General features: G+C 46.5%; 1 protein-coding gene across 18 annotated transcripts in view; it reads left to right on the top strand.

Moving 5' to 3' along the window:
• NCOR2 (nuclear receptor corepressor 2) overlaps positions 1 to 24273 on the top strand; it is a 404125-nt gene that overhangs the window by 168590 nt on the left and 211262 nt on the right. For all 18 annotated transcript variants that reach the window (XM_044990015.1, XM_044990019.1, XM_044990017.1 and 15 more), the window contains one exon: positions 20497 to 20676. In XM_044990015.1, the coding sequence (XP_044845950.1) occupies positions 20497 to 20676 (180 nt within the window). The remainder of the gene's footprint in view (positions 1 to 20496; positions 20677 to 24273) is intronic.

Genomic DNA, 24273 nt, shown 5'->3' with positions numbered 1-24273 from the left:
AACTGTATCAAGTCAGTGTTGAGTTGAAAACTTTTGAAAGAACAATCCTAATGTTTTGTTCAGAGTTCTGAACATTTCAGAGTTCCAAACAACCTCTGTTCCCGGCGTGTTCGTAACTCTGAGGTTCTACTGCACTACTTTAATCTTGGGCCTGGTAGAATGTTCTCCAGGCACAAATCGCCGTAAAGTTGCCATTAGAACAAGGAGCGTTTCTTCCAGCAGCCCCATCAAAAGGAAACAAGTGGCAGACACCAAACTAAAATGTGCAGGTGGCTGAGTGGACAGACTTGCCACTGACTCCCACCTGGAGCGCATGAAGGAGACACCCCAGCTGTGCCTCAGTGAATGGGATCACCTCTCAGCCTGGCTGTTGGGATGACAAATTTAGAGTCAAGCCCCTTTGTTGCCATTTGGGCACGTTTGTGAAATGAAAACTGTAGCAGAGAGGAGTGAACTGGGAGCCTGTCAGTTGTGTGCTAAGGAATGCTCTTCTGTCCATGTTCTCTGCCATTCATGTGTGATGTCACCGCATGGTTCTTTTTATAGCAAGCCCCGCAGCACAGAAGATGGGAGATCAGCTTTACGCTTGCAGCGCTCTGATCCCCAACCACTTCCCCATGAGCTTCCCAGTTCTGGCCTCCCACTGCACAATTAACATCCCGTTATGAACACCTACAGTGGCTTTATCCTCAGACCACTGTACTGGAGCACTTCACCACTTACACTCTTGCACTTTCTAGGTTTGCTTTTCAGCCTGCTTCTCTGATTGCTGCTCTGGCAGGGGAAGTGCCTCACTTTCATGCTTCCCTGCTCCATTAACTGAGGGTGAGCTTTGATGGGCTCTGCTTTGTATCTCTGTCACATGGACACCGTCCTCCCAGTGGACACTTAGAAAAGGCTGTTGTGTTGTGCAAATCATGCTGTCTTTGTACTGGTGATGTAGCTAACCAGGACAGAACAGGGTACAGAAATGATGAATAGGTGGCCTTTATGTCATATGTTTTTCAAGACGGGTGTGTATATAATACATACACATGCTAGCTCACACTCAGTCAATCACAGCTACAGCTCACAAATATATTGAAACATTTTCTGTATGCTATTAATGTGGGTTTTCAATCCTTTAAAGCTGTGTGTGTGGTGTCTTTGTGTATATATACACACACGTATATTGGTAATTTTCAGTGAACAGCTACAACAAAGAATAGGCACGTGTTTATAGATAAACACATGTACATGCTAGATAAATAGGTCTGTATATATATTGAATATAAATATTCATGCATGTGTAAACTGGTAGTGTGAAGTAACTGAAAACTGTGTCAAATAGTACATAACGTAAAAATATGCTCTGTCTAATATACATGTAAGCAGTATTTTCAAAGACTTCTTGTAACTCTGCAGTTGAATGATCCTCTCCAACAGCTGCTCTAAGAATGGCTCACAGTCTCCAGGAAACTAAATATTGATTTGAGCTGATATGCATGCACTTCAAGACCTCACCAGTGGTCATGAATGCAGCATAATCTCTGATTGGAGTGGGGCAATTTCATCATAAAGACCCCAAAAGGGAGGTTTATTATTGCTTTCTTCCAAATGCCTGCATTTTATTAGCTTCAGTCATTCTTGGCAGAGCAGCGGAATGGGATTTTATAGTCAGCAAAAGAAAGGCAAACACTAATAATTTCACAGCCCTGCGCCTGCCAAACCAAGATGGAAATTCCAGCCTTGGTGGGAAGCTGCTGCTTTGCTAACTGATAATAACAAATTCGTTTACAAGCTTATCCTCGTTAAAGGATCTGTGGGTTTTTAAAACTTCTTTAGCCAGAAAGCCAGGGGGTGTTATACACTTGTTGCAGCTGAAAAGGAGTGGACATCGGTTTGCATTTTCAGTGATTCCTACTTTTTGCAGTCATTAGCAGACTGAGATGCTGCTTTTTCCCCTTAGCCCTTAGAAGTCTTTTGATCTGGAGGCCATTTGGCAGCATTTGGTCTTTCAACTGACAGCGAAATAATATTTTTTCTGAGCACGCTGTGAAGTCTGGACAAGTGCTGAATGTAACATGGGGCATTCAGGAGGGTTTCTAAAGCCGAGGGCTGTCGGCTTCCTCCAAATGAAATCAACGCAAAAGCAACAATCAGTCTGTCAAACCCAGCACATGAAGGATTTTCCCCCAGGGGGTTGCTGTGAAAATCCGGATAGCATGTTAGGCACGTCTAGCTGGTTTGGGAAAAATTCTGAGGACTTGCAGTAGGTTGTAGAAGAGGTGACCTGCTTTTCCAAGCAGGGAGCTGCCTTTACCTTAGGCGACCTGCTGAGTGGCGGATGTGGAAGCATGACAATTTGTCGTTGGTACAGGAGGCTGGATTGGGGGCAGTCACAAGAATGGTGTCTGGAACTAAGCAAAGTCCATTTCCTGCTGAATATTGCCTGGTTTTTCACAGTTCTGCCCAGATTTGCCGAGGTGCACAAGTTTTAGAGCAAGGAGGGCTGGTTTGGTTGGTGTTTTGTATAAAAACCAGTAACCATTTGAGTTTCTTTATTGAATGAAAAATCGCCAGTGGTGTAGCAGGTGAATGAAGGTTATTGGGGCCCAAATGTACAGGAAATGGCAAAATGGCAGCTCGTGTACTGCAGGCCTGTGGGCGAATAGGATCCAAGGGCTGCTTTAAATCTGAACATCGCTTCCCTCCTACCTTCTGAGCCAGGGGGTCAGGGTGGGTGGAGCCCTGGTGATACTGACAGAAAGCAAGAAGGAAGTGACCTCAGAAATAAACAGCAAACATTTAGGAACTCCTTCCATGTGTCTACACAATTATTAGAACAATAAACTATTGAGTACCAGCCTCGTGCTGACAGTGATTGATAGTGCCGCGGATCAGGGCCGGCTTTAGGAAGTGCGGGGCCCAATTCATACAGTTTCGACAGGGCCCTGGCAGGGATGACTTGAAAAAAAAATAACACACGTAAAAAAACACGTGGGGCTTGTATTCACCAGGCGGTGCTCCGAGTCTTTGGCGGCACTTCGGCAGTGGGTCCTTCGCTCGCTCCAGGTCTTCAGCGGCACTGAAGGACCCGCTGCCGAATTGTCGCCGAAGACCCACAGTGAGCGAAGGACCCGCCGCTGAAGTGCCGTCAAAGACCTGGGGAGAGTGAAGGACCCGCCGCTGAAGACCCAAAGCGCCGTCAGGTGAGTAAAGATTAAAAAGGCGCCTCTAGCCAGGGAAGGGATTCTCACTGGGCGCGGGGCCCGATTCGGGAGAATTGGTGGAATAGGCCTAAAGCCGGCCCTGCTGCTGATGGTCATGTTAGGACACCAGTGCTGCTTGGTTAGCAGAGTCTCATACTCTACATAGTCACGTGTATTATTCATATGGCATGCTCGTTAGTTAACATCAAATGAGACCGGAGGCTGCTGGTTGTAATGCCCTTCCCAGGAGTCTGTCCTGGTCCTGATCGGGCATTCTTGGTGTATATGATACAGTGGCATTCCACGTGAATATCCCAGAACACGAGTAACACTCGTGTACTCTGCAGTGTTTGGGCTCATTGCAGTAATGTATGTTTTACACGTAGAGAATGATTTCTAGGGCTGTTGATGGATATCTTGGAGGAGTGGAAGGAGACAACAGCTGCAGCTGGGTGCGGCTGTGTCCTGTGGGTTGCCATTGTTTTAGTGAACACAATGTCTTTGTAATGTCACATGCACATGTTTTAGAACAGTGTATTCCATAGCATGTGGCCAGCCAGCTTTCACTTAAAGGGGCACGGACAGATTTAAATAAGTGTGGCTATAGCCGTGTTGGTCCCAGGATATGAGAGAGACAAGGTGGGTGAGTTCATATTTTTTATCGGACCAACTTCTGTTGGTGAAAGAGACAAACTTTTGAGCTCCACGGAGCACTTCTTCAGTCTTTTAATTTCATTTAAAAAAGCACCCTTCTATCTTGGTGTTATTGCAATAGAGAGAAAATTTAGGTGCTATCACCATAGCTTCTGTCTTAAAATCCAGGACAGATTGGTAAAAGTGAAGGAATTCTAAAAACCTCATTTTCTTTTCTTAGGGCGTGTCTATACTACCGCTCAAGTCGATGTAACTTGCATTGCTCTGGGGTGTGACCCCCCCACCCCAGCCGCCAGCAACGCAAGTTACATTGACTTAAAGTGGTGTCTGCACCGTGGTGGGAGATGCTCTCCCGTTGACATAGCTTCCGCCTCTCGTTGAGAGGTGGAGTAATTATGCCATGGGAAATGGCTCTCCCATGGGCATCGTGTGTCTTCACCAGATGCACTACAGTGGCACAGTGGCGTTGGTGCAGCTGTGCTAATGTAGCGCAGCAGTGTCGACTAGCCCTTAGCTTGTCCTCAGTAAATCTTTCAAAAGCACCTAACGGACTTAGGAGCCTAAATTCCATGACTTTCCATGAGACTTAGGAATGTTTTAAAAATGTTACTCTTAAGTCTCATTGAAGGTTAATGAGATTTAGGCTCCTGTGTCACTTTGGTGCGTTTGAAACTATTACTTGCTATTGGTTTATTATTTCATTTTACTTCTGTGGATCCGTGACGGCGCTTTCTGGTCAGTTTCTCTTTCAGGGTTTTGTGCTCTAGCACCCTGCCATTGTGGTTGGGGGAGAAGGTCTGTAGCCACGAGCAAAAAAAAGCTGTTTTCATTTAAATGAAGAATTATGATGCTAATCACCTTTGTACTCCTATTAGCTTTTGTTTAAATCTTTGGAGTATTTATATTCGACACATGTTCAGAGAGTCCTAGAATTTCCAGTTGTACACACGGGGGAACAGAGGCTAAGTGATTTACTGGCTGGTGTACAGATCAGTGGGAGGACCGGAAATAGAACCAAGGTCTCTTCTGACTTTGCGCCTCCTGTTCTAATTACTAGAAAGCATCTGAATGCTCAGGGACATCGACAAGATATGAATCAAATCACTGTTATATATCTATTGCATTTAGGGCTGGTAAGAAGTACTGGATTGATTCGCCTAGCAGCTGATGACCCCACCCACACACCCACCAGCACAGCCTGGGTGGCAGCAGAGCCTCTCGACTCTGACTTGGCAAAGGAATTGCCACTAGCACTGAGAGGGGCCCATTTGGTCTTTGCCCTCCCAGCGCCAGTGTTTGTGGTACAGACAGTTGTGCACTGGAGCGGGGGGATTGGGCTGGCCCCACCACTCAATCCTAGCCCAGCCACTAGACAGCCATGCATAATACCACTGTAGCAGACACCTTCTCGTGCAAATACGCTAGTAATTCCTTCCTTTTCCTGCCTTTCTGTGCCTATCCCCGGGGAGCCCCAAAGCACCCAGACAGCGCAGCCTCCTGGCGTTGAGTAAATAACGTCCTTGAGGTGTAAGCCAAGTGCCCTGCTCTTCAATAATGGAGAGGACAGAGGAGCAGCCCGGGCTGCCCCCGGGAATATTTGATGTGCCGGATTGATTAAGTAGAGCTGTCTTCATTCCCTTCCCTTCCCAGCGAATCTAAACCCCCTTCAAGCCAACTTCCCTTTATTAACACTGTGCACTGGTGCTGGTGCACTCTTTGACACATCCCCTCTCCAAACAGCTGTCTTGGCGATGCCATGAATGCACCAGCATTTGAATTGACGTGGCCTAGAAGACCCTGCACTACCTCCAACCCCTTTGAATAGGGTGACATTTAAATGTATCTTCAGAGTGATACTTCATTTCAAAAGCTGTTTGTGAAAATGGGAGATCCCCTCCGCCCCTCTTTGCATGGGAGCTTTAGAAATCTCATTTCTGGCCTTTTTTAAATGACCTTAGAAGCAGGGCTGGGTGGAATTATTTCCACTCCCCTGTTTGCTCACCGGGTGGAAGGATGCACCTGGTGTCCCTCTCAAATCAGCTGGAACATCCAACCTTGGAAGAAAGTCCTTTGGTCTCTAATGTTGCAGGCACAATGTCTAGTGGCTTTACAATGTCTAGAGCTCCTGTATAACTGCCCTATAGAACTTCCCTAGAATGGTTCCTAGCGCCGAACTTTTACAAAAACATCCAACCTTGGTTTAAAAATAGTAATTGAAGTAGAATCCACTACGGCCCTTGATAAATTGTTCCAATTGTTAATTACCCTCACTGTTAAATACGTACACCTTATTTCAGGTCTGAATTTGCCTAGCTTCAACTTCCAGCCATTAGATCCTGTTAGACTTTTCCCTGCTCGATTGTAGAGCCCATTATTAAACATTTGCACCCAGTGTAGGTACTTATAGACTGTAATCAAGTCACCTCTTAACTTTCTCTTGAAGCTAAATAGCTTGAGCTCCGTAAGTCTCTCACTCTATGGCAGGTTTTCTAATCCTTTAAACATTCTCGCGGCTCTTCTCCGAACCCTCTCCTATTTATGAGCATGAGCGGGCACTGAGCATTAAAACTTCAGTTGAAGACTACGTGCGTGAAAGGTGCTCAGCCTTCCGCGGTGCCAGTCCATGCATTTGTAATGATATGTCCTTATGTGTCTCCAGTCACTTAGGGCTGGTCTACGCACTGCTTTTGTACCAGTATAGCTGTCATGAGGGTGGAGTGTTTTTTTTAAATTTATTAATCCAATACCGTCCCCTAGTGTGGACTCAGAGCCATATAAAGGTGCCTTACACCCATATAGCTTATTCCCCTTCCTATACAGGAATAAGCAATAGAGATATAAGAACATTTATATCTGCACTGTGGGGTTGTACCTCTTTAACTATAATTAAAGCAGCGCAACCTTTGTGTATGGCAAAGCTCTTACTGTAAATGGCGTGGCGTATTTGATTATCCATATTAAATTCTTGGCCTGTATTGTTTGAGACCTTGTTAGTGTATTGAGGGCTCATTATCTTGGATACTGCAGATATTTCTCCTGTGAGTAACGTTAGGTGGCGTGCTGGAAAGATTGTGACCATATTTGCCGTGTGCAATAAATAGGGCAGGTGTGACTGGGGAGTGGGAAAAGCTGGGATATTCAAAGGAGTTTTAGTCAGTTAGGTGTCCAAATGCCATTGACTTGCAGAGGAATTTGGGTTTCTAGGTCCCTTAGGTGTCTTTAAAATCCCAGGCGAAATGTGTAAAATTACTTTCACTGCTGCTTTGCGTTTTAGCCCTTAGTTTTACAAAGTTTTTATTTATGAGTCATCTCTTAAATTTCACACCAATATATATTCCCAGGCCCCTTTGTTTGGATGTTAATGAAGCCAGTGATCTGAACTCTTTATATTAGATGCAATGGTGTTAGTGGCAATCAGAGCAATTGGGTTCAGTTTCTGCCTCTGCCACAGATTTGTTGTGTGACTTTAAACAAGTCAGGGGCTTTGTTCCAAAGAGAGGTTTGATATTTCTTCCAAATGTGTGTTATGCCTCAATTTACCTGTCTGAAAGGTGTATTTAATGCAGGCGGTTTATTCGATGGAAAGAGGCTTGTTTGACGAAGTGGAAATGTGCCTGAAAAATTTCTGTTCCCAACAGAAAATGTTGGGGGTTTCATTGAAAAAACCCACAATAACTGAAGTATTTTTGGATTCTGATTTCTGAAAACTGGGAAGGAAGGGGGGTGGGGAAGGGGGGGGAGGTTTTCCAATCTTTGCTTTTTGACTAAAATGCAGACATTTTTTATGGCAATTTTCAAATATATTTTCCTGGGAATGATGGGAGAAATATGATTTCCCGATCATCTCTAATTCTGTACTTCCCTTGCATGGGTGCTGAAGCTGAGCTTGTGATTTGATTCACTTTGAGATTCCCTGATCAACAGTGGTTTATCACTCCAAAGTGGTGTTTTGCATGGACCAGGGTGGGAATGGGATCTATGGCTTAATGATGGCTACATGTGTGAGAATTCTGCTTGTAGTAGATGTTCGTAGGAGTTATTCAAGTCCCTATGATCAGTGCAAGGCTGACCCCTATTGTACATTCCTGTGTGGTTTGTCCAGGCTGTTTACAAATGACTCAAGAAAGAGAGCTGCTGTGGGAAAAGTAAAAAGGCTTTGAAGTTCTGAGTCAGCACTATCCCCCAAGGAATCCCCATGACTTAAATCTCTGTGTTTGGAGGGGTTGCTCAGAATTTGTATTTATTTACGTAATGTAATGACAGTAATAAGAGAGACGGAAGAGTGCAAAGGAATGAAGGGGGTGGAAAGAGGTCATGTGTGACAATGACATGATTCTAGGGAAGCATATTGCCCATATTTAGATAGTTCTGAGAGAGCTGTGGAGGTTTTCAAGTTCCAGTGAAAGCGACTGCGGTTTTGAGCCATGATCATGCTGTTGTTGGTGAGTGGGGAGTGAGTGAGTGAGGAAGAGAGTTGCAGGATGAGGTCTCTGGTTTGCTTTCTGAAGTCTTTTTCTTTTTTTTCCTTCTTCTGGCTGTTCTTTTTCATAGCCGCTCAGTAAAGACTAACTTTCATGTATTCTTCCAGTTACTCGTGGCATTTCGTAGGGCAGGTCTACACTACCCGCCAGATCGGTGGATAGTGATCGATCTATCGGGGGTCAATTTATCATGTCTAGTGTAGACGCGATAAAATCGATCCCCGATCGTGCTCCCCATCGACTCCGGAACTCCAGCTCGCGAGAGGCGGAAGCGGAGTCGATGGGGGAGCAGCAGCGGTCGACTCGCTGCCATCCTCACGGCCAGGTAAGTCGACCTAAGATACGCCGACTTCAGCTACGCTATTCCCATAGCTGAAGTTGCGTATCTTAGGTCGACCCCCCCGATAGTGTAGACCTGGGCTTTGAGGCAGCTGATAAGTAGGTAACGTTATAGGTAACAGACTTGATTGTAGAATGAATGTAATTATGGAGAGGGAATGGTGGTGGTAGTAGGAAATATATCAGAAATAATATTGATCAGATCTTCCAAGTGGCATATGATACCTTATGAATTCATAAGCATTGATGGGTCCTTAGCCCTGAAGGTAAAGGCAGGTTATATTGATGGCTGCAAAAGAGTTTTCCTTCTATTGATAATAAAATCCTGTTTAAATGTGCATGGAGACTTTTCTTTAAACAAAAGTGTATTTACTATAAACACAAATATGCCCAGAGAAGATAAGTGAGCTGACATTACAATCCAATAGAACAGCTGATGCCAGTTCTCCAGTAAGCCCCGGTTGGAATCTGCTTCAAGAGGTCCCCCGCTGTAGGAAATAATGAAGAGTACTGTGATGTGGATTTCTCTGCTGTGTTCCCATGTGTCAACTGTCACATGTCTGTCTCTCTAGAGAGCTACAGCTGTGGTCATTAAAGAGCCCATGGTTCTTTTGGGAAGTGGTGGGATATTAACTGAGCTGCTCTGGCCAAATTCCAAATTGGATAGTTAAATTTTGCCTTCCTAAATTCACCCTGTAATTTCAGTTGGAGAAGTTCTTATTCTTCACTGTTTGATCCTTTTAAAAGGCAGCAAACACCTCTCTTGTGGCTTTGCTGGCAGGTACTCTCTTCTGCCCAACAGATAGTTGCATTTCAGTTATTGCTGAGCAATCCCTGTCTGTGAAGGCTGGTTTCTATCTAGTGCAGGAAGTCACTTTTTGTGGGACAAATTTTCAAACATGGATAACTCAGTGAGACCTCCAGATCCTACTTCTGCGTGCTCAGATTGGCCTTTGTAAACCTAAACAGACCATTTACTCCCCCAACTTACATTTTTGAGCCTCCAAATTCAGGATTTTGTCATACTCGTATTGTTTCCCACATCTGAAAATGCACCTCTGGTCTCTCTTTGCATCCAATAAACCAAAAGAGCAATTTGTGTGCTTAGAGCCAGAGGTCTGTTTTACTTAAGGTCTTATTTTTAACTTTGTACTCTGGGCTTTACTTTGTAGCAGTGGCAAGTGTTTGCAATCAAGGAAACACAAACCTCAGATGTAGCTTTATGGTAGTGAAGTAAGTGTGTGTGTTGAGAGTGAGAGAGACAGAGAGACTTAGCAAACTGTTCATCTAAAGATGTCAGCCACAGAGGAGAGGAAGCTAGACATGCAAATGCTGAAAAAAAGTAGAAGCCTGTTTGTTTGTGCTAAAAATAGAAGGAAAGGAATGGTCTGCTTTTGCCATCACCTCGAATTCATTGGTGCAGGGTGTGATTATGTAAGTGGTACGGTAACTGACTTCCTTATGAGGCTAACAGAAGCCCAGCTTGTTAACCAAGCAATTCTTGCTGTGTGAAGCAGACGGTGTAGCATTTAGGGTTGAATTTGTACGAGATCAGAAAAAGGGAGCTCACTTATGTTTATTTTTGCTTTTGTGCACCTTCAGGGCAGGTGAAAGGACATTCGCACACGCGAAAATCTACGTTAAACGAATGTTAATGTTGCAAAGATAAGATTGCACAGACACCCTTAATTCTGTCACTTCCTAATTCAGCCTCCTTGTGCATAAGCATCACGATAGTCTTTAATTACACACACTATTTTTTTCAACAGGATCTATGCCTCATTTAGTGCACAGGATGGACAGAGCTCAGTGAATGAGCAGCTATTCAATATTTTGTTTTATCCTCATTGTTCAAGGTGTGACCCTACGTCTCATTAACTGTACACTATTCAGACCCTGATCTGAATGCAGAATTCTTAATTTCCTCATCAGCTTTTCTACAGCACTACCACTATAGTATCGGAGTGTGTAATTTATCTTCACAGCACACAGATGAGGTGATGGGGGACAGGATGGTGATATCCCCATTTTACAGATGAGGAGCCGAGGCACAGAGATAGTAAGGTCAAAAAGTGTCCATTAATTTTGGGACTGCATTTGAGTCCAGTGGCTTTCTCCTGCAGGTTGTCTGGGCCCAGGGACTGGGGTTTGTCAGTGAGAGCACAGGCTCCTTGAAAACTTGTCTCTGTCACCAACAGAAGTTGGTCCAGTAAAAGATATTATCTCACCCACCTTGTCTCTCTAAGCCCCGGTCTACACTGGGTGGGGTGAGAGGGGAGATAGATCTAAGTTACGCAACTTCAGCTATGTGAATAATGTAGCTGAAGTCGATATACTTAGATCGACTTACCATGGTGTCTTCACCGCAGTGAGTCAACTGCTGCCGCTCCCCTGTCGACTCCGCCTGCGCCTCTCACGGCGCTGGAGTACAGGAGTCGATGGGAGAGCGCTCGGGGGCGGATTTATCGCGCCTAGACTAGACACGAGAAATCGATCTAGCAGGGTAGTGTAGATAGATCCCAAGACTTCCTGTTCTCAGTTAAGGTTCTCCAGACCCGACCAGGAGCAGCAATTATAGGGAAAGTCTTTCGGAGCCCCTATAGCCCTGGGATGGAACCTGCTCAGTCATTCTGTTGGAGAATGGAGCATGTGCAGTCTAGTCACATGTAGGAGCTATGAGGGGATAAAGTATCTTCAGTGAGGATGGCATCTTTAGAGCTGTTAGCTGCTGAAGTCTCTCTTACACATGTGAGAGCTGAGAGTTTTCAGCCTCAGCCAAATGTGGACAGGTTTTCACAGGAACAGCAAAAGGCACATGCCTGACACAAAGGCCACCCCTGCCAAATTTCAAGTCCCTGCTCCAAAGCACGGAGGTGCTGAAGCTTCTCATGGAAAAAGTTGCCAGACTTTTTTTAAACATTGCAAACCAACACATATTTCCCTTGTTTTTGGAAATGGCTGAACTGTTTTGGCTGAAACTTACAAAAATAAAATAAAATGAAAAATCAACCTGAGGCAGACCCCCCAGCATGGAAAATTTCAGCCCAAATAGTTAAAAATTTGGCAAAGTTATGAGCAGCTGAAAACAAGGTCTTTATAATGCAAAGGGTCAGACAACCCCCTTAACAATAGGTGCCACTACCAGCCCACCTATAATAAATAGTTCAGTAGCTGAGTATTCGTAACTCCTATGATCTCACTGGGGGAATGTGTGACATCAATACAATTATTATCTACTAGTGGGAAATGCAAGGAGGTAATGAGATATACTAACCAATGGATGTGTTGCCTAAGACCCACGAGTTCAATGGGAATTTTAGGTAAGTCTTTCAGGTTTTTGTCAGTGTTCTGAGCTGCTTTGACGCATACATGCATTGTTCATTGCTGCTTCTGTATTCTTCTGGAATCTTAGAGAGCCCGGAGGCCGCATCTGTTAAGTGTAATAACGTAGAATGGCTTCTTTGAACCCAAACAAGTTTTGCAAGACCAGATACTATGCTTCAGTTAGTGCATTTAACCATAACATGAACTGGAAGGGTTTACCACCCTCATAAATCTGTTGGTGGAGATGGGGGAGGGACAGTCAGCGGTTGTTACTTATTTTGCAGTTAAATTGCTTCAAGCTGTTTGAAACATTGGGGAAGTTTCTTGACCTAGTTTTGTGGAAGCTAAAAAATTATTGGGCTATTTAGTGCTCTGGCTACATGGAATTCGGCCGGGTTATAGGGAATGGAATTTCCTGGGTCTTCTCAAAAAGTTAATATATATAATATAAAAATCAGTGCTGTCTCTTATACTGCTGCTGAGTCTCCTGCTTCGTTAATTCCCATGAGAATATTTACTATTTAAAATCCTACAAATGATTTTTTTTTATCCTCTGCTGCTGTCTTCACATGCCAGTGTGTGTGGGAACTGAGGAAAAACACTTGTAATCCTTAGATCCCAGAGTTCTGAATTACTTAAATATTCTGATTAGTTTTGCTTGGGAATTTCGACTCCTTTTTTGGTGGTCTACGGGGGTGTATTATTAAGGCACCATTTACAGTTACTGTACAGTTCTGCAGATGCCTTTTTCACCCACCCCCTTCCTACTATGTTACTGGTATAGTTACTGCGGTTTAGTAATAACCACTTCTGCCCATTATTAGAAGGCAGCCCTGAGACCAAAGGGAGTGTAGTTTGATCGTCCCAAGTCAGAGTGGTTTGCCTGATGTTTGGCTGCAGGAATTCTGAACTAGTGCTGCTGTGTTCTCAATACACTACTTTTGGCAAGCATTAAATTAACTGCTACCAGGAATCAAGCACAGTTTACAGCACTGCCTGCACTTGGATCAGTCTAGAAAAGCTAAACTTTAGTTTTAGTTTTATTGCAAAGATACTGTCAACTGGAAAATCCTAAGTGTTTAAAAATTACATTTCCCATAAAAAGATGGGGCTGCAGAAAGGGTCAGTAAATAGCCCTTGGTTTTGGTACTGACTCTAGCTTCACAGAATCACACAACGCTTTCCAAACCACAGGTTCGTGCAGATAACGAGAACGCAAATAGTGGCTCTGCCTTGTGGCACAGGCTCTCGCTAACTGCATATTGGGAGTTTAATTAGTTTGCAGATTTAAGCTGCATTTAATGAGTACATAGAGATAGGAAAGATTCAGATGACAGAATTGTATCCCCAGATAAAATCGCAGGTATTCATACCCCTCAACTGTCTACCTTGATGGAAGGGCTTCCTTCATTTTTAGATCTAAATTGAATTTTGCCCACTGTGGATCTGCAGCAGTCATCACCCAGCTGTCTGTTGTAACTGTGGGTGTGCCTGGGATGTGCAAGCAGAAGGAATTGGGGGTAGAAGCTCAGAGTGCTAACCAAACACTATGTTTAATTAATAAATCAATCAAACTGCAGTTGGACAATCCCTTAATTTCCTAATTGTCAAGTCCTTCACTAAACTGGGTTAACAAAGTAATTTACAGACATTTGATGCTGAAGTCGCTCATGCTCCTGGAATGAAGAGTCTGTTAGTAGTCTACTTATTTTATAGATGGGTGAACTGAGGCAGAGAGCAATCATGACTTGCCGGAACACACATAGTGAGGCAGTGGTAGAGAGGTTAAAAACAAGGAGACCTGACTCCCAATTCCATATCTGTAACCACTAGACGTTGCCCCCTCCTTTTTCAGACAGCGTAGCTTTATTTGACCAGCTGAAAGTGAAGGTTACAAAGTTATGATGTGGTGTCCCCTGGGGCTTTGCAAAGGTGGCTGATTCATTGTCAAGAAAACACAGGTTCAAGCCAGTCACAGCTCGCTCTGAGGTCTGGGCGAGTCCAGGTGTGGACAAGGGCTCCATTGTGTGTCTCCCACCATGCCTTCGTTCTAAAATCTCTCCCGTTTCAAACTGCTAAACGGAGATGTCTCTCTGAAGGCAGGAGCAATACTTACTTTGCACCAGCAGGTGATTTGCCCTCCGTGGAAGGGTTTTAAAAAAACAAAACAGCGTATTATTGACCTGTCCTTCCCCCACCTCCTCCATGCCCCCCCCACCTCCTCTCCTCTTCTTCATTTCTCTTCAGCTGCACCAGCTGTTTAGAACACTCTCTTTCCTCTGCCTCATTGATTCTCCACTCTCCAACCCCACCTCCCGTCTGTTTAGTATTATTGCTTCTGATGCACAGCTCTAACGGCGCCGTTCTTCTTCAGGCATTGACTGTTCAGCCCACCCAGTGAGGTCGATCGGTTTAATTACTGTGAGGGGAGGTGACGTGTCCTAGCCACTGTCTACACTACAAACGTATGTCACTATAGATACGTCGCTCCGGGGTGTGTAAAAGCCACTCGTGAGCGACGCAGTTATCCCAGCCTAACTCCTGGTGCAGACAGCACTGCGTCGACAGAAGAGCTTCTCCTGTTGACACAGCTACTGCCGCTTGTGGAGGTGGATTAACTGTATGCCAACGGGAGAAGCGTAGTAGCGTCTTCGCTTGCAGCTGCGTCACTGCAGCACTGTCAGTGTAGACAAGCCCCAAGGCTGCAGAGGGCGGTCGTCGTTGGAGATGGAGTCGGCGTTCAAGAATTCCTGATCTTGTGCTTTGACCGCGTGCCCACATGCATCTTTTAAACCACTGTGTGCTAGCTGGATCGGGCCCACTGCAGACGCTAATTAGAGTCCGTGAAAGTTGAATCAAGCCCAGAATCTGCAGTTGTTTTAGAAACAGCGGGCCGTGGTGGCTTTACCAAGCCTCTTCCCCAGACTTTGCAGTTTAAAATAAGAGATGCTATCACCTGCATCCCAGAAAGTGAAGGTGGCACTCATCACACAGAGCTTTGATTTTACTGGTGGGACTTCCAGCCAAGAGCTGTGATTTTCATTGGTGGGATTTATGCCTGGAACAACCACATGCAGAATAAAAACCTAGGACAGGTTCTCCTCTCAGATGGAGTCTCTCTCTAGTGTTAATTGTTTTCTTTTATGGCAGCAGCTGTTATTACCAAGGGAGGCTTTACATTAATCCTGCCCCCCCACCCCCACCCTTGTTCCCCTTGTTATCATACAAATCGGATAATAATAAGGCCAGGGATAAACAGGGACTACAGTAGCTGTTAGCTGTGTATAAAAACAAATCACATGGAAACAGTGTAATTACTGAGAAAGTATCGACTTGAGTAATGAAGTAATTGTTTTCTTCCCTCCAGCAGATTGATTCTAACTCTCTGGGCTGCATGCTGGTTTCGAAGGCCGTGACTACTCGTTAATAGGAAGAATTTTACGTTTCACACTATGTTAATTTAAAACCTGGATGTGATATGATCCCAGGCATCAACATTACATAGAGCCTAATTTAAGTGGCTTCTTCAGTGTGTTAGGAAGCAGACCAGTGCTACCACTTTTTAAAAAACATCCTCCCTAGCAGTGATTTGGGCTCCTGTGTTGGCTGCAATGGGTTCCTGTTTTAAGGATGCAATTCACAAATATTTGGCTTTCTGGTTCCGGATGCTCCGTTGTGATGGTATTTCTCTCTGTGGCTAGCAAGCACAATCCAGCGGTGTTCGGCTCATTGGGAGCTGGAGTATCCCCCTCTTGGCTGGATGTGTTGAGCTGCCATTGCAGCAGGGGGGGACCAGTACAGTGCCGAGGGGCTGGGATAACATTGAAGCAAGGAAAAGACAGTCCCAGTCATAAGGTGAATGGGAGATTCCCAACCCTTTGTTCCCCTTCTGTGGGCAGCTGAGAGGCCCATTGACATGTATCTTCAAAAGGACGTGTTCTGTGCCCATCCTTGTTGGCCTTTGCAACCCTGCATTCTTCTCTTTCCTGATAATCTCCAGGAGATGCATTGCACTGGGGTGTAGCATTACCACAGTGTGCCCTTTACCTTTGAGGTTTGTGCCACAAGGTCTGTCTCTGTCAGGAACATTAATGTTGGACCCGTATGAGGTTGGGCTGAATTACTTATGTGGCCACTGTCTCTTTAGAGCATTCCAAACAGCCGGTTTTTTAGACATGCTTATGACACATTTGATGCCAAGATATCGGCACTTGTGCAAAAGAACAGGCAGATTCTCACAGCGACAAAGAACTAGCAGTAGGAAAACTGGATGTTCCGGTGACATAGCAATCACTGTGTGTAAGGCATGCTGGAGTAAGCTCCACTGAGCATCTCCTTATGTATTCTGTCATGGGAATTGGAGACGGATTAGGTCACCCAGGCCAGGCCTCTGACAGCACAGGATTGCTCCCAGCAATATCTGCTGCATCAAAAGAGCACTAGGTCCTCGTTACTTGACTGAGTCAAGCACAAGAGTATTTTAAATTCATAATCTGCGAACACTCATGCACGGCGCTCTTCACCCCGGGAGGCAATCAGACATCCTTTCCCAGGAAGAGCACTAATAGAGGAGGTTGGAGTACACGTCGGGGATTCAAGTGCCCACAGCTTGCTGTTACTTAACCTTCTTTGAAAGTCCAGCCTTTGCACGTTGACTGTGGCAGGCAGCTGCGTCACCGTCTTTTCACATGCACCTGGTTTTTGTGCTTAGGAATAAGGGCTTCTTTGTAAAAGCGAGAGTGCTGCTCCCCGAACCTCATTATCAGTGTGAGTTTCCCAAGAGACGTCTGCATTCATTGCCTTTCTCCTGCGTCCTTGTTGCCTGCCTCTCTCTGTCTATATACAGGTGTCTGTGCAAATGGCAATTATCACTTTTGAAAGAGCCTCTGAGTGCTGCTGACGTAATGCGAGATGATGGTACTTTTATGTAAGGTAGCGCTCTGCCATTCTTTCTGCTCCACTATACCGGCGCTTCTGTTTCAGAATCTGTAAGCTGAAAATGTGACTGGGCAGCAGAAACAGCATCTCCGAAGGTTTTACAAAAAGGGCTTTAATCTTTTTAAAGTTCCTTACGTTTCGTATATTGCCAAATGCGGGCAAGTTTCATTTTGTTGTTTTGTACTTAGATTCTCTCTCTTGAGCTCTGAAATTGTGGACTGAAATGACTTCTGATGATTTGCTCACCCACACACCATCAGCACACAATTTTCTTCCCACTCCTGCTGTCCCATAGGCTTGAGCAAACCACGTATTGCATGCCTAAAAATCTATCTTCTGCTTCCTCTGGCTTTGAAAATTGAGAGCATGGGGAAGGTTTAGCAGTTGCCCATGAGGAAGGCCGGGCCTCAGCTCTCCGGTTGTGGTTGGTAGGTAATTGAGCACTTGCACCATCTTAGCCCAGTGTCAGTCGAGCGAGACAGAAATCCACTGTTTTGCCTTCTCAGTATGTGTTTAATGCTCTTGTAGCTTGGTTTTTGGAGGAACGTTTGGAGTCAACTTCTTCAGCTGCCTTTGTGGTGTCTCCTCATGCTAAGAAATGGAAAAACCCCATCCTGTGATAGTAAGGAATGTGGTGAGGAAAGGATATTAATATCCAGATTACTATGCTTTATCTTCACCATGGCAGAAGCAGGAGCGGCACTGACGACCCAACGTGCCTTTAAGTCTACCAAATAGTCTTACTGGAATAAAGCCATTTGAAGAGAGACCCTCCTGGGTGTTTGGCGTCTGTGAGTCCAGTCTTGGAATTGTACATCTCTTTTGATCCACAAACTCCTCGTCTCTTAGCAGAGTTTTATAACGGGGAGGGAGGAAGGAAGGAAGGGGGGGGGGGAGGGTGAAGGCAAAGAAAAGCAAGAACATTATTCAGTAGCCCTTGTGGCCCTGGGGTCAGAAGCTCTGGGACAGCCACTGGCAGGCAAGAATGCCGGGAGAAGGCGGCGCTCGTGAAGAGCGTTGACTGTCCTTTCTCAATTCTTTCCAGTGGCTGGAATGGAGCCTGGGCAGAAATCTCCTCCCCATTCTTTGCTGCAACATCTTCCCCTTTCAGTCCTCTGCTCTGGCTAAGCAAATAGAAGATGATGATTCCCTTTGACTGCAGCACTGAATACCCATTGAGGAGTCAAGGAACGTTGCTTTCTGGAAGGCTAGCGCAGTGAAACCTGCTTGTAATTGAGTGAACCTTGACTGGAAGCAGCATGAAGCTTCATTTGAAGTGTAGTGAAAATCCCTTGAATTGTATCAAAGCTGTCCATGGGCGGCTCGAGTAGGGAGCAAGGCAAGGGTTAAGATGTGGTATTGTGATGCACGCCCCACTCCTGAGGCTGCCTTAGGAGTTCAGAAAGCAGGCGCGGAGGTTACGTGCTGCAGCTGCAATTCCCAGTAAGCAGTTATTAATTCAGTGATGAGCTAGAGTGTCATTAAGGTGGTATCTTTTATTACGCCCACATCAATCCCAGAAGGTTTCATCATGGGTAATGATGTCAGGGCCAGAACAATGCATAGCACTTCACTGTGCGTGCGCCTGCCGCTTTAACCAAGGCAGCCGAACGTTCTTATGCTGCATGGCTGGCCCCAGCGAGTTGCAGTCTGATTTCACGTCGCCCCGTGCCTCCCAAAGGAGGAAACAACCCCCAAGTGCAAGTGGTAAGTTAATGAATAGCCCACCTGTCGCTGGTCCAGGCGGGAAGCTAGCCTGGCAGTCATCCATAGCCCGTGAGTCAGAGAGGCAGGGAGCCCTTCTGGAAGGAATGAAAAGCGCCAGTTGGTGCTGGAGAACAATGGTAGCCTTGTCTCCAGTTGTGAGGCTGCTGTAATAAAGGTGCAAAGTTGTGTGAACTTTGTTTGCTTTTTTTTCAAATTTTTCTCAGAGCAGCTGCGGGGTGATTATTGAGTCTGTGGTTTAAGGTTACAAACTAAGCCATCACTTTTACCTCCCCTGTGCCTCCCCCCCATGGAAACAACCCATCCCATCGCAAAATAAATGAACAGATAAACTGAATTACAATGACCTGTAGCTACCGACTGTGAGTGGAATGCATTAGGCCAGAATAGGCTATTGCACTGGGACCCTGTCGGATCTCGCAGCAAAACAGGGTCAGGGCTGGGTCAGCACGTGGGCAGGAGACCGTAAGGAACTATGGGGATGGGCTGAGTCACCATGGAAGCAGTGGCGCCCCATCAAATTGAGAGCCTGATGGGTCGTTACAGGTTCTGTTGATGCTCTTTGTAAAGGCACGAGCGTTAACTTCAGTGTCCTGCCAGTTTGGAAGAATCTGTCTCTTGCCTGTTGAAATTCCCCTGGCAGTTTCAGGCTGTGATATTCAAGTCCTTGCTAGCGGTGCAAGGCGCTCAAGGTTTCTGGGCTCCGGCTAGGACGACCTGACAGCAAGTGTGAAAAATCGAGACAGGAGTGGGGGGTAATAGCCTATATAAGAAAAAGACCCAAAAATCGAGACTGTCCCTGTAAAATCGGGACATCTGGTCACCCTAGCTCCGACACATGTGAGAGAGGAGGTTGTGTGCAAGCAGATGTTACAGTTAAGAGCTACGCAGAATCCTCTTTGCCGAGCTCTGCTGGCGTTGGGATGAGCTGGAGCTCACGTCCAGTCCTAAACTACTTCTCACGTTGCCATGTGATGTTAATCAGCTGCGGGGCTCCATGTCAGTGGGTGAACGGAGCTCTTTGCCAAGTTTGTATATCAGAAGTTACACTTTGAGATCTTTGCGGTGAAAGGCATTCTACAAAAGCAGGATTATTGTTCTAAGACGGTCTGGAGATATTGGCTAATTAGTAGCGGCGACACCATTGCTTTGCTTGGGAGAAATCAAAAGTGCTGAACATTCTGATCTTTTCCCCAGAGTGGTTCCCCCTCCCGCCCCAGCCGACGCCATCCTAATGAGAACTATTCTTTGAAACTCTGTTAGGTTGCATTGTTCCATGAAGTTTCTTTTTTGAAGAGCACTTCCTCCAATACTGTTTGCTTTAGAGCCTGCAGACAGACATTGGTCATGAGCTCTGCCTATTTTATCTAACCTAGTCTCATATACAGCGTCTCTTTTTTCTTATTTATCTGGCACATGCCACCCTCGTATTTGAGCGCCTCCCCAAATTAACAAGAGCATGAAAGCCCTCCACCGCCACCCCGCCCGGTGGACTAGATTTCTCTCTCTCTTTGGGAGGCTTCTGGAATTCTTTTAGAACAAAGTGCGTGCGTGTGACACTCTCTCTTCCTCAATTTAGCTGTTGCGGCTATTGTCGTGTTAAGTTTTGTGGTAGTCTGGAACCAGTTGTCAATAGGAGCTGTAGGAGTGTATGGTCCCAAAGTGAGTGGCCATTCTTGGACCAGTAGCATGGGTGACCATAAAGATGAGGGGGAGCCAGGGAGTTAAAGGGCTGGAAAGTGACCAGGGAAGTGCGCATCTGCAGCATGTGACGAGAGCGGGAGAGGAAAAGGTGCTGAATTCTCCAGAGAAATTGCTGATTGGATTGTTCTTACTCTCCACAGGAGCGAAGCCTGACGGGCAAGCTGGAACCTGTGTCTCCGGTCAGCCCCGCCCACCCTGACTCGGAGCTGGATCTGTTACCCTCCAGGCTCTCGAAGGAGGAGCTGATCCAGAACATGGACCGAGTGGATCGGGAGATCACCATGGTGGAACAGCAGATCTCCAAGCTGAAAAAGAAACAGGTAAGGTGGCCTGGCGCTGGTGGAGCTATATGTCTGTCAGAGCACCCGCACTTCCCTGTAATGGTGTCCCGGCGGTTCCAGGCGTCCACGGACGTCCACTGAGGGCAGCAATTGCAGCAGCTGCTGTACATAAGGCACAGGCAACTGCTGGCGCTTTAACCAGCGTGTCTCCTAGACTTCCCCCGGGCAGCTCGCTGGCCCGTCTGCGCTGTTATTTATACTGCATTAGCACCAAGAGTCCCAAACCAAGACCAGGGATCCATTGTGCTGTGCTGTGTGCACACCTGGTAAGAGCCAGTCCCTACCCCCATGGTGCTTACAATCTAAATAGAGAAGACAGACAAGGGATGAGGTAAAGGGAAGTATTTTCGTCCCTGTTATATAGATGGGGAAATGAGGCACAGAGAAATTAAGTGACTTGCCCAGGGTCACACAAGAAGCGGGTGGCAGAGCTGGCAATTGATCCCAGGTCCTCAATCCTGTGCATTGTAATCACAAGACTCTCTTTCCTCTCAGCTAGAGTCCCCCCATGGTAATGCTGCAGGAGCAGCGCGGCGGGTAGTGCAATGGTGGGAAATGTTAAGAGAAAAATGCTGTTGTGCTCTGGTTCTGAATCTGTGAAGGCTGATTTCAGTGCTTGGCTATTTCCACCCTGAGTCTCAGGAAGGGATTTGCTTCTCTGCAGTGCCCCGGCCATATAATACTCCATCTGTTCTGCCTATGGAAGGAAGCCCCCCGGATTGCATTATACGTTGTTGTTTGTGGTGTTCCAGCATGCTTGGTAGTTCTGTAATCAGTGTGTGCCCCAGTTGTCCCGTCCTCCCTCTTCCCCTGGTGCTTGTGTCCCAAAATAAAGCTGCAATACCGAGATTTCTCGTTGTAGCTTGAAAACCGACCCAAAGCTTTGTGTGTTGACGCGATAGGGCAGCCCTGCACTGGTGGCAGTCTTGGGAACACTGCTCCCTGCTGTTTTGTGATCTAACCTGCTCCTTGTGCCTGGGCTCAGGCAGACGTAACAGAGGGCCCTGGGTGGCTCCCTTCCTGCAGTTGATGGAGGGGAAGAGACCCATATTTGGTTGCCGCTGCGTGCACTGCTATTCTAGGGAGGTCTGGCTCTCTCAGTAAGGATCTGGCCCTTTTTACTGTAGTATCTGGACACATAACAGTCTTTAATGTACATATCCTCCCTGCAGAGAGGGCTATTATTCATGTTACAGATGAGCACTGGGAGGCCAAGTGAGTTGCCCAAGGTCACACAGGATGTCTGTGGCAGAGCAGGGAATTGAACCTAGGTCTCCTAAATCTTAGGCTAGTGCTCTAGCCACTGGGCCATCCGTCTCTGTCTATGTAGCATACTAGAAGACTGCCCGGTGGAAGACTCCACCAGCACATCCCAGGTTTATTGTTGCCACGCAGATTACCATAACCCCATTAAGAGATTAACATGACAAAAGCACAGTGGCGGCCTGTGTTTTTTTATAAAGGTTTTTTCAATGCCTAAAGCAAAGCAGTTCTCTTTGTGTCTCCCTGTTACCAGTTGTCACTTCCCCTGCGTCAGGAAGCTCTGTAATGCTTGCTGATGACTGCTAATCCCCACCCGCCCCAGAGATGAGCCAGCTCTCCTGATGTGCGTGTGCCCTGGAATTTATGAATTAAGGAGGCGGTATAATTGGGCTGTCATTCTGAATGAAAAACTGGGTCTATTTCCATGCTCCTAGAGGGAAAACAAGTTGCTGACGTTCCTCCCAAGTTCTGCAGAAGCGGCACAGGAAGGGAATAATGAGTGCAATAAAACAACTGAAGAGACTCCTCTCATTTCACATGCACACACTCACGCACGCCCAGGAACACGCTCGCGCTCACGTGCACTCTCAGCAGGCTGTGCTGTAGCTGGCACAGAACCAAGCTCTCTCGTCTCTTTAATGCAAGGCCATTCCAAATGCCCCTTTTTGCTATGAATAGAGTTCAGTTTTTGATTAACAGATGCCTCCCCATCCCCCTCGTAAGTGGAATCAGGACAGTTTGGTTTTGTTTTTAAACAGTGTGGTGTGATTAGTCCTAGACACCTGTTCTCAGTTGATTTCCCTACAGAGGTATCAAAGGGGCTGGAGAGGGGAAGGGAGCCGGCAGGGCTAAGAAGCAGCTGTGATGCCAGGTGAAATGAATGGCCTCAGAGCTGCCTTTTCATTGGTGCAGCTGGAACATCTGGAGTGATTAAACCCACAGAGGATTCCCTTGTTTTATTTTGTGGGAGTTGGGTGGAGTCTGGGCCGCCGTAAGGACTGAGAGCAATAAGATTCTGGCGCTTGCAGCTGGAAGGCTGGTTCCTTTAAAGACAGGCCTGCCAGGACAATGGTGGCGCAATGATAAAGTCAGAATTCAAAGGACGCTGTCGGCTTTAAACTCCTGGGCCAGATCCCTTGGCCTCCCCAAGCTGCTTTGCAGAGGAGCAGATGGAGGGATGGGGAGGAGGGCAGAATGGGTCAAAGGTCGCTGCTGATGTGAGAGCAGGCTTCATGTCCCTCTTATGCCTGGCTCCCTATGCTCCAAGGGGCTGCCCTGGCAGCTGGGGAATCAGCCAGATGCATCAGTTTTGCGGCCATGCCCCCTTCACTGTGGCCTGGGAGAGAAATTGGAATGGGAGCCATATGATTTCCTTGCACACTGCCTGGTCCTGGTGGCCTTTCTGCCTGCTTTGCCTTGCAGAGTGGCCCAAACTGGCTGTAGTGCGGCACTGTGCCCCAGGTGCCTCCCCCATCTGCAGGGGTGGTGCCCCTTCTCTGGCAGGGCTGTCTCAGGAAAGACGCTGGCACCTTGCACCAACACTGTATTCATTACAGTTCCTTTTAAAGAAAAGCCCTTGCTCCAAAAAGCTCCCAAGGGACCTTTGGTCCGGCGACCTCACCACGCTAGCAGTGTCCATCCCCAGGTCAGTTTGCAGTGAGGGGGGATTTAGCCTATTGAGATCAACAGGTTCCACTTAATTAGAGTCTTAGTGCTCATTGAGCTACCCGGCTTCACCAAGGGCACAGGGCATCCAGGCCTGTGCAGGCCAGGTCACCAGCGAAGCACCGCTGGGGAGCTTGGCTCTGGGAAAGCAGAACAAGATTGTCATCTCACCTTGGATTGGAGAGCCCCTGGAGGAGTTGGAGGACTAATGCACAGGAGCTGTGGGGACCAGTGTCCTCATAACAGACAGCTCTGCAACCTGGCTTTTCCAGAGCTTCTGGGTACCCACAGATTGAAGTTAAGGGAGCTGCAGGTACTTAGCACCTTCCAAAACCAGGCCGTCCTCCTGGAAAGAAAAGGCTTTTGTTGTTTGTCTCGTTTTCTCCACCTGACTCTGATTTTATAAATCCTCTGCAAATGCTCAGATTATTTATGAACGTGGCAAAAGTAGCTGCTGACAGATAAAGTGTGCGATCAGTTACAGATATTGACCGTGGCCTTCCCTCTCCTTAAGAAAGTTCGGTACATCTGGCCTTTTAGGATTCAGTGCAAGAAAAAATATGTAAGAGCTTCGGGGAAAAAGAGAGAGCAGAAAAGTTCCTACCTGTAATGCTTTGAGAACATTTGGTCCATCTGGGCATCTGAGCC

Source organism: Mauremys mutica, chromosome 16 (assembly GCF_020497125.1).
Source record: "Mauremys mutica isolate MM-2020 ecotype Southern chromosome 16, ASM2049712v1, whole genome shotgun sequence".
Taxonomy (NCBI): domain Eukaryota; kingdom Metazoa; phylum Chordata; order Testudines; family Geoemydidae; genus Mauremys; species Mauremys mutica.
Note: the sequence above shows the minus strand (reverse complement) of the source record. Positions and strands in the feature narration are given on the sequence as shown.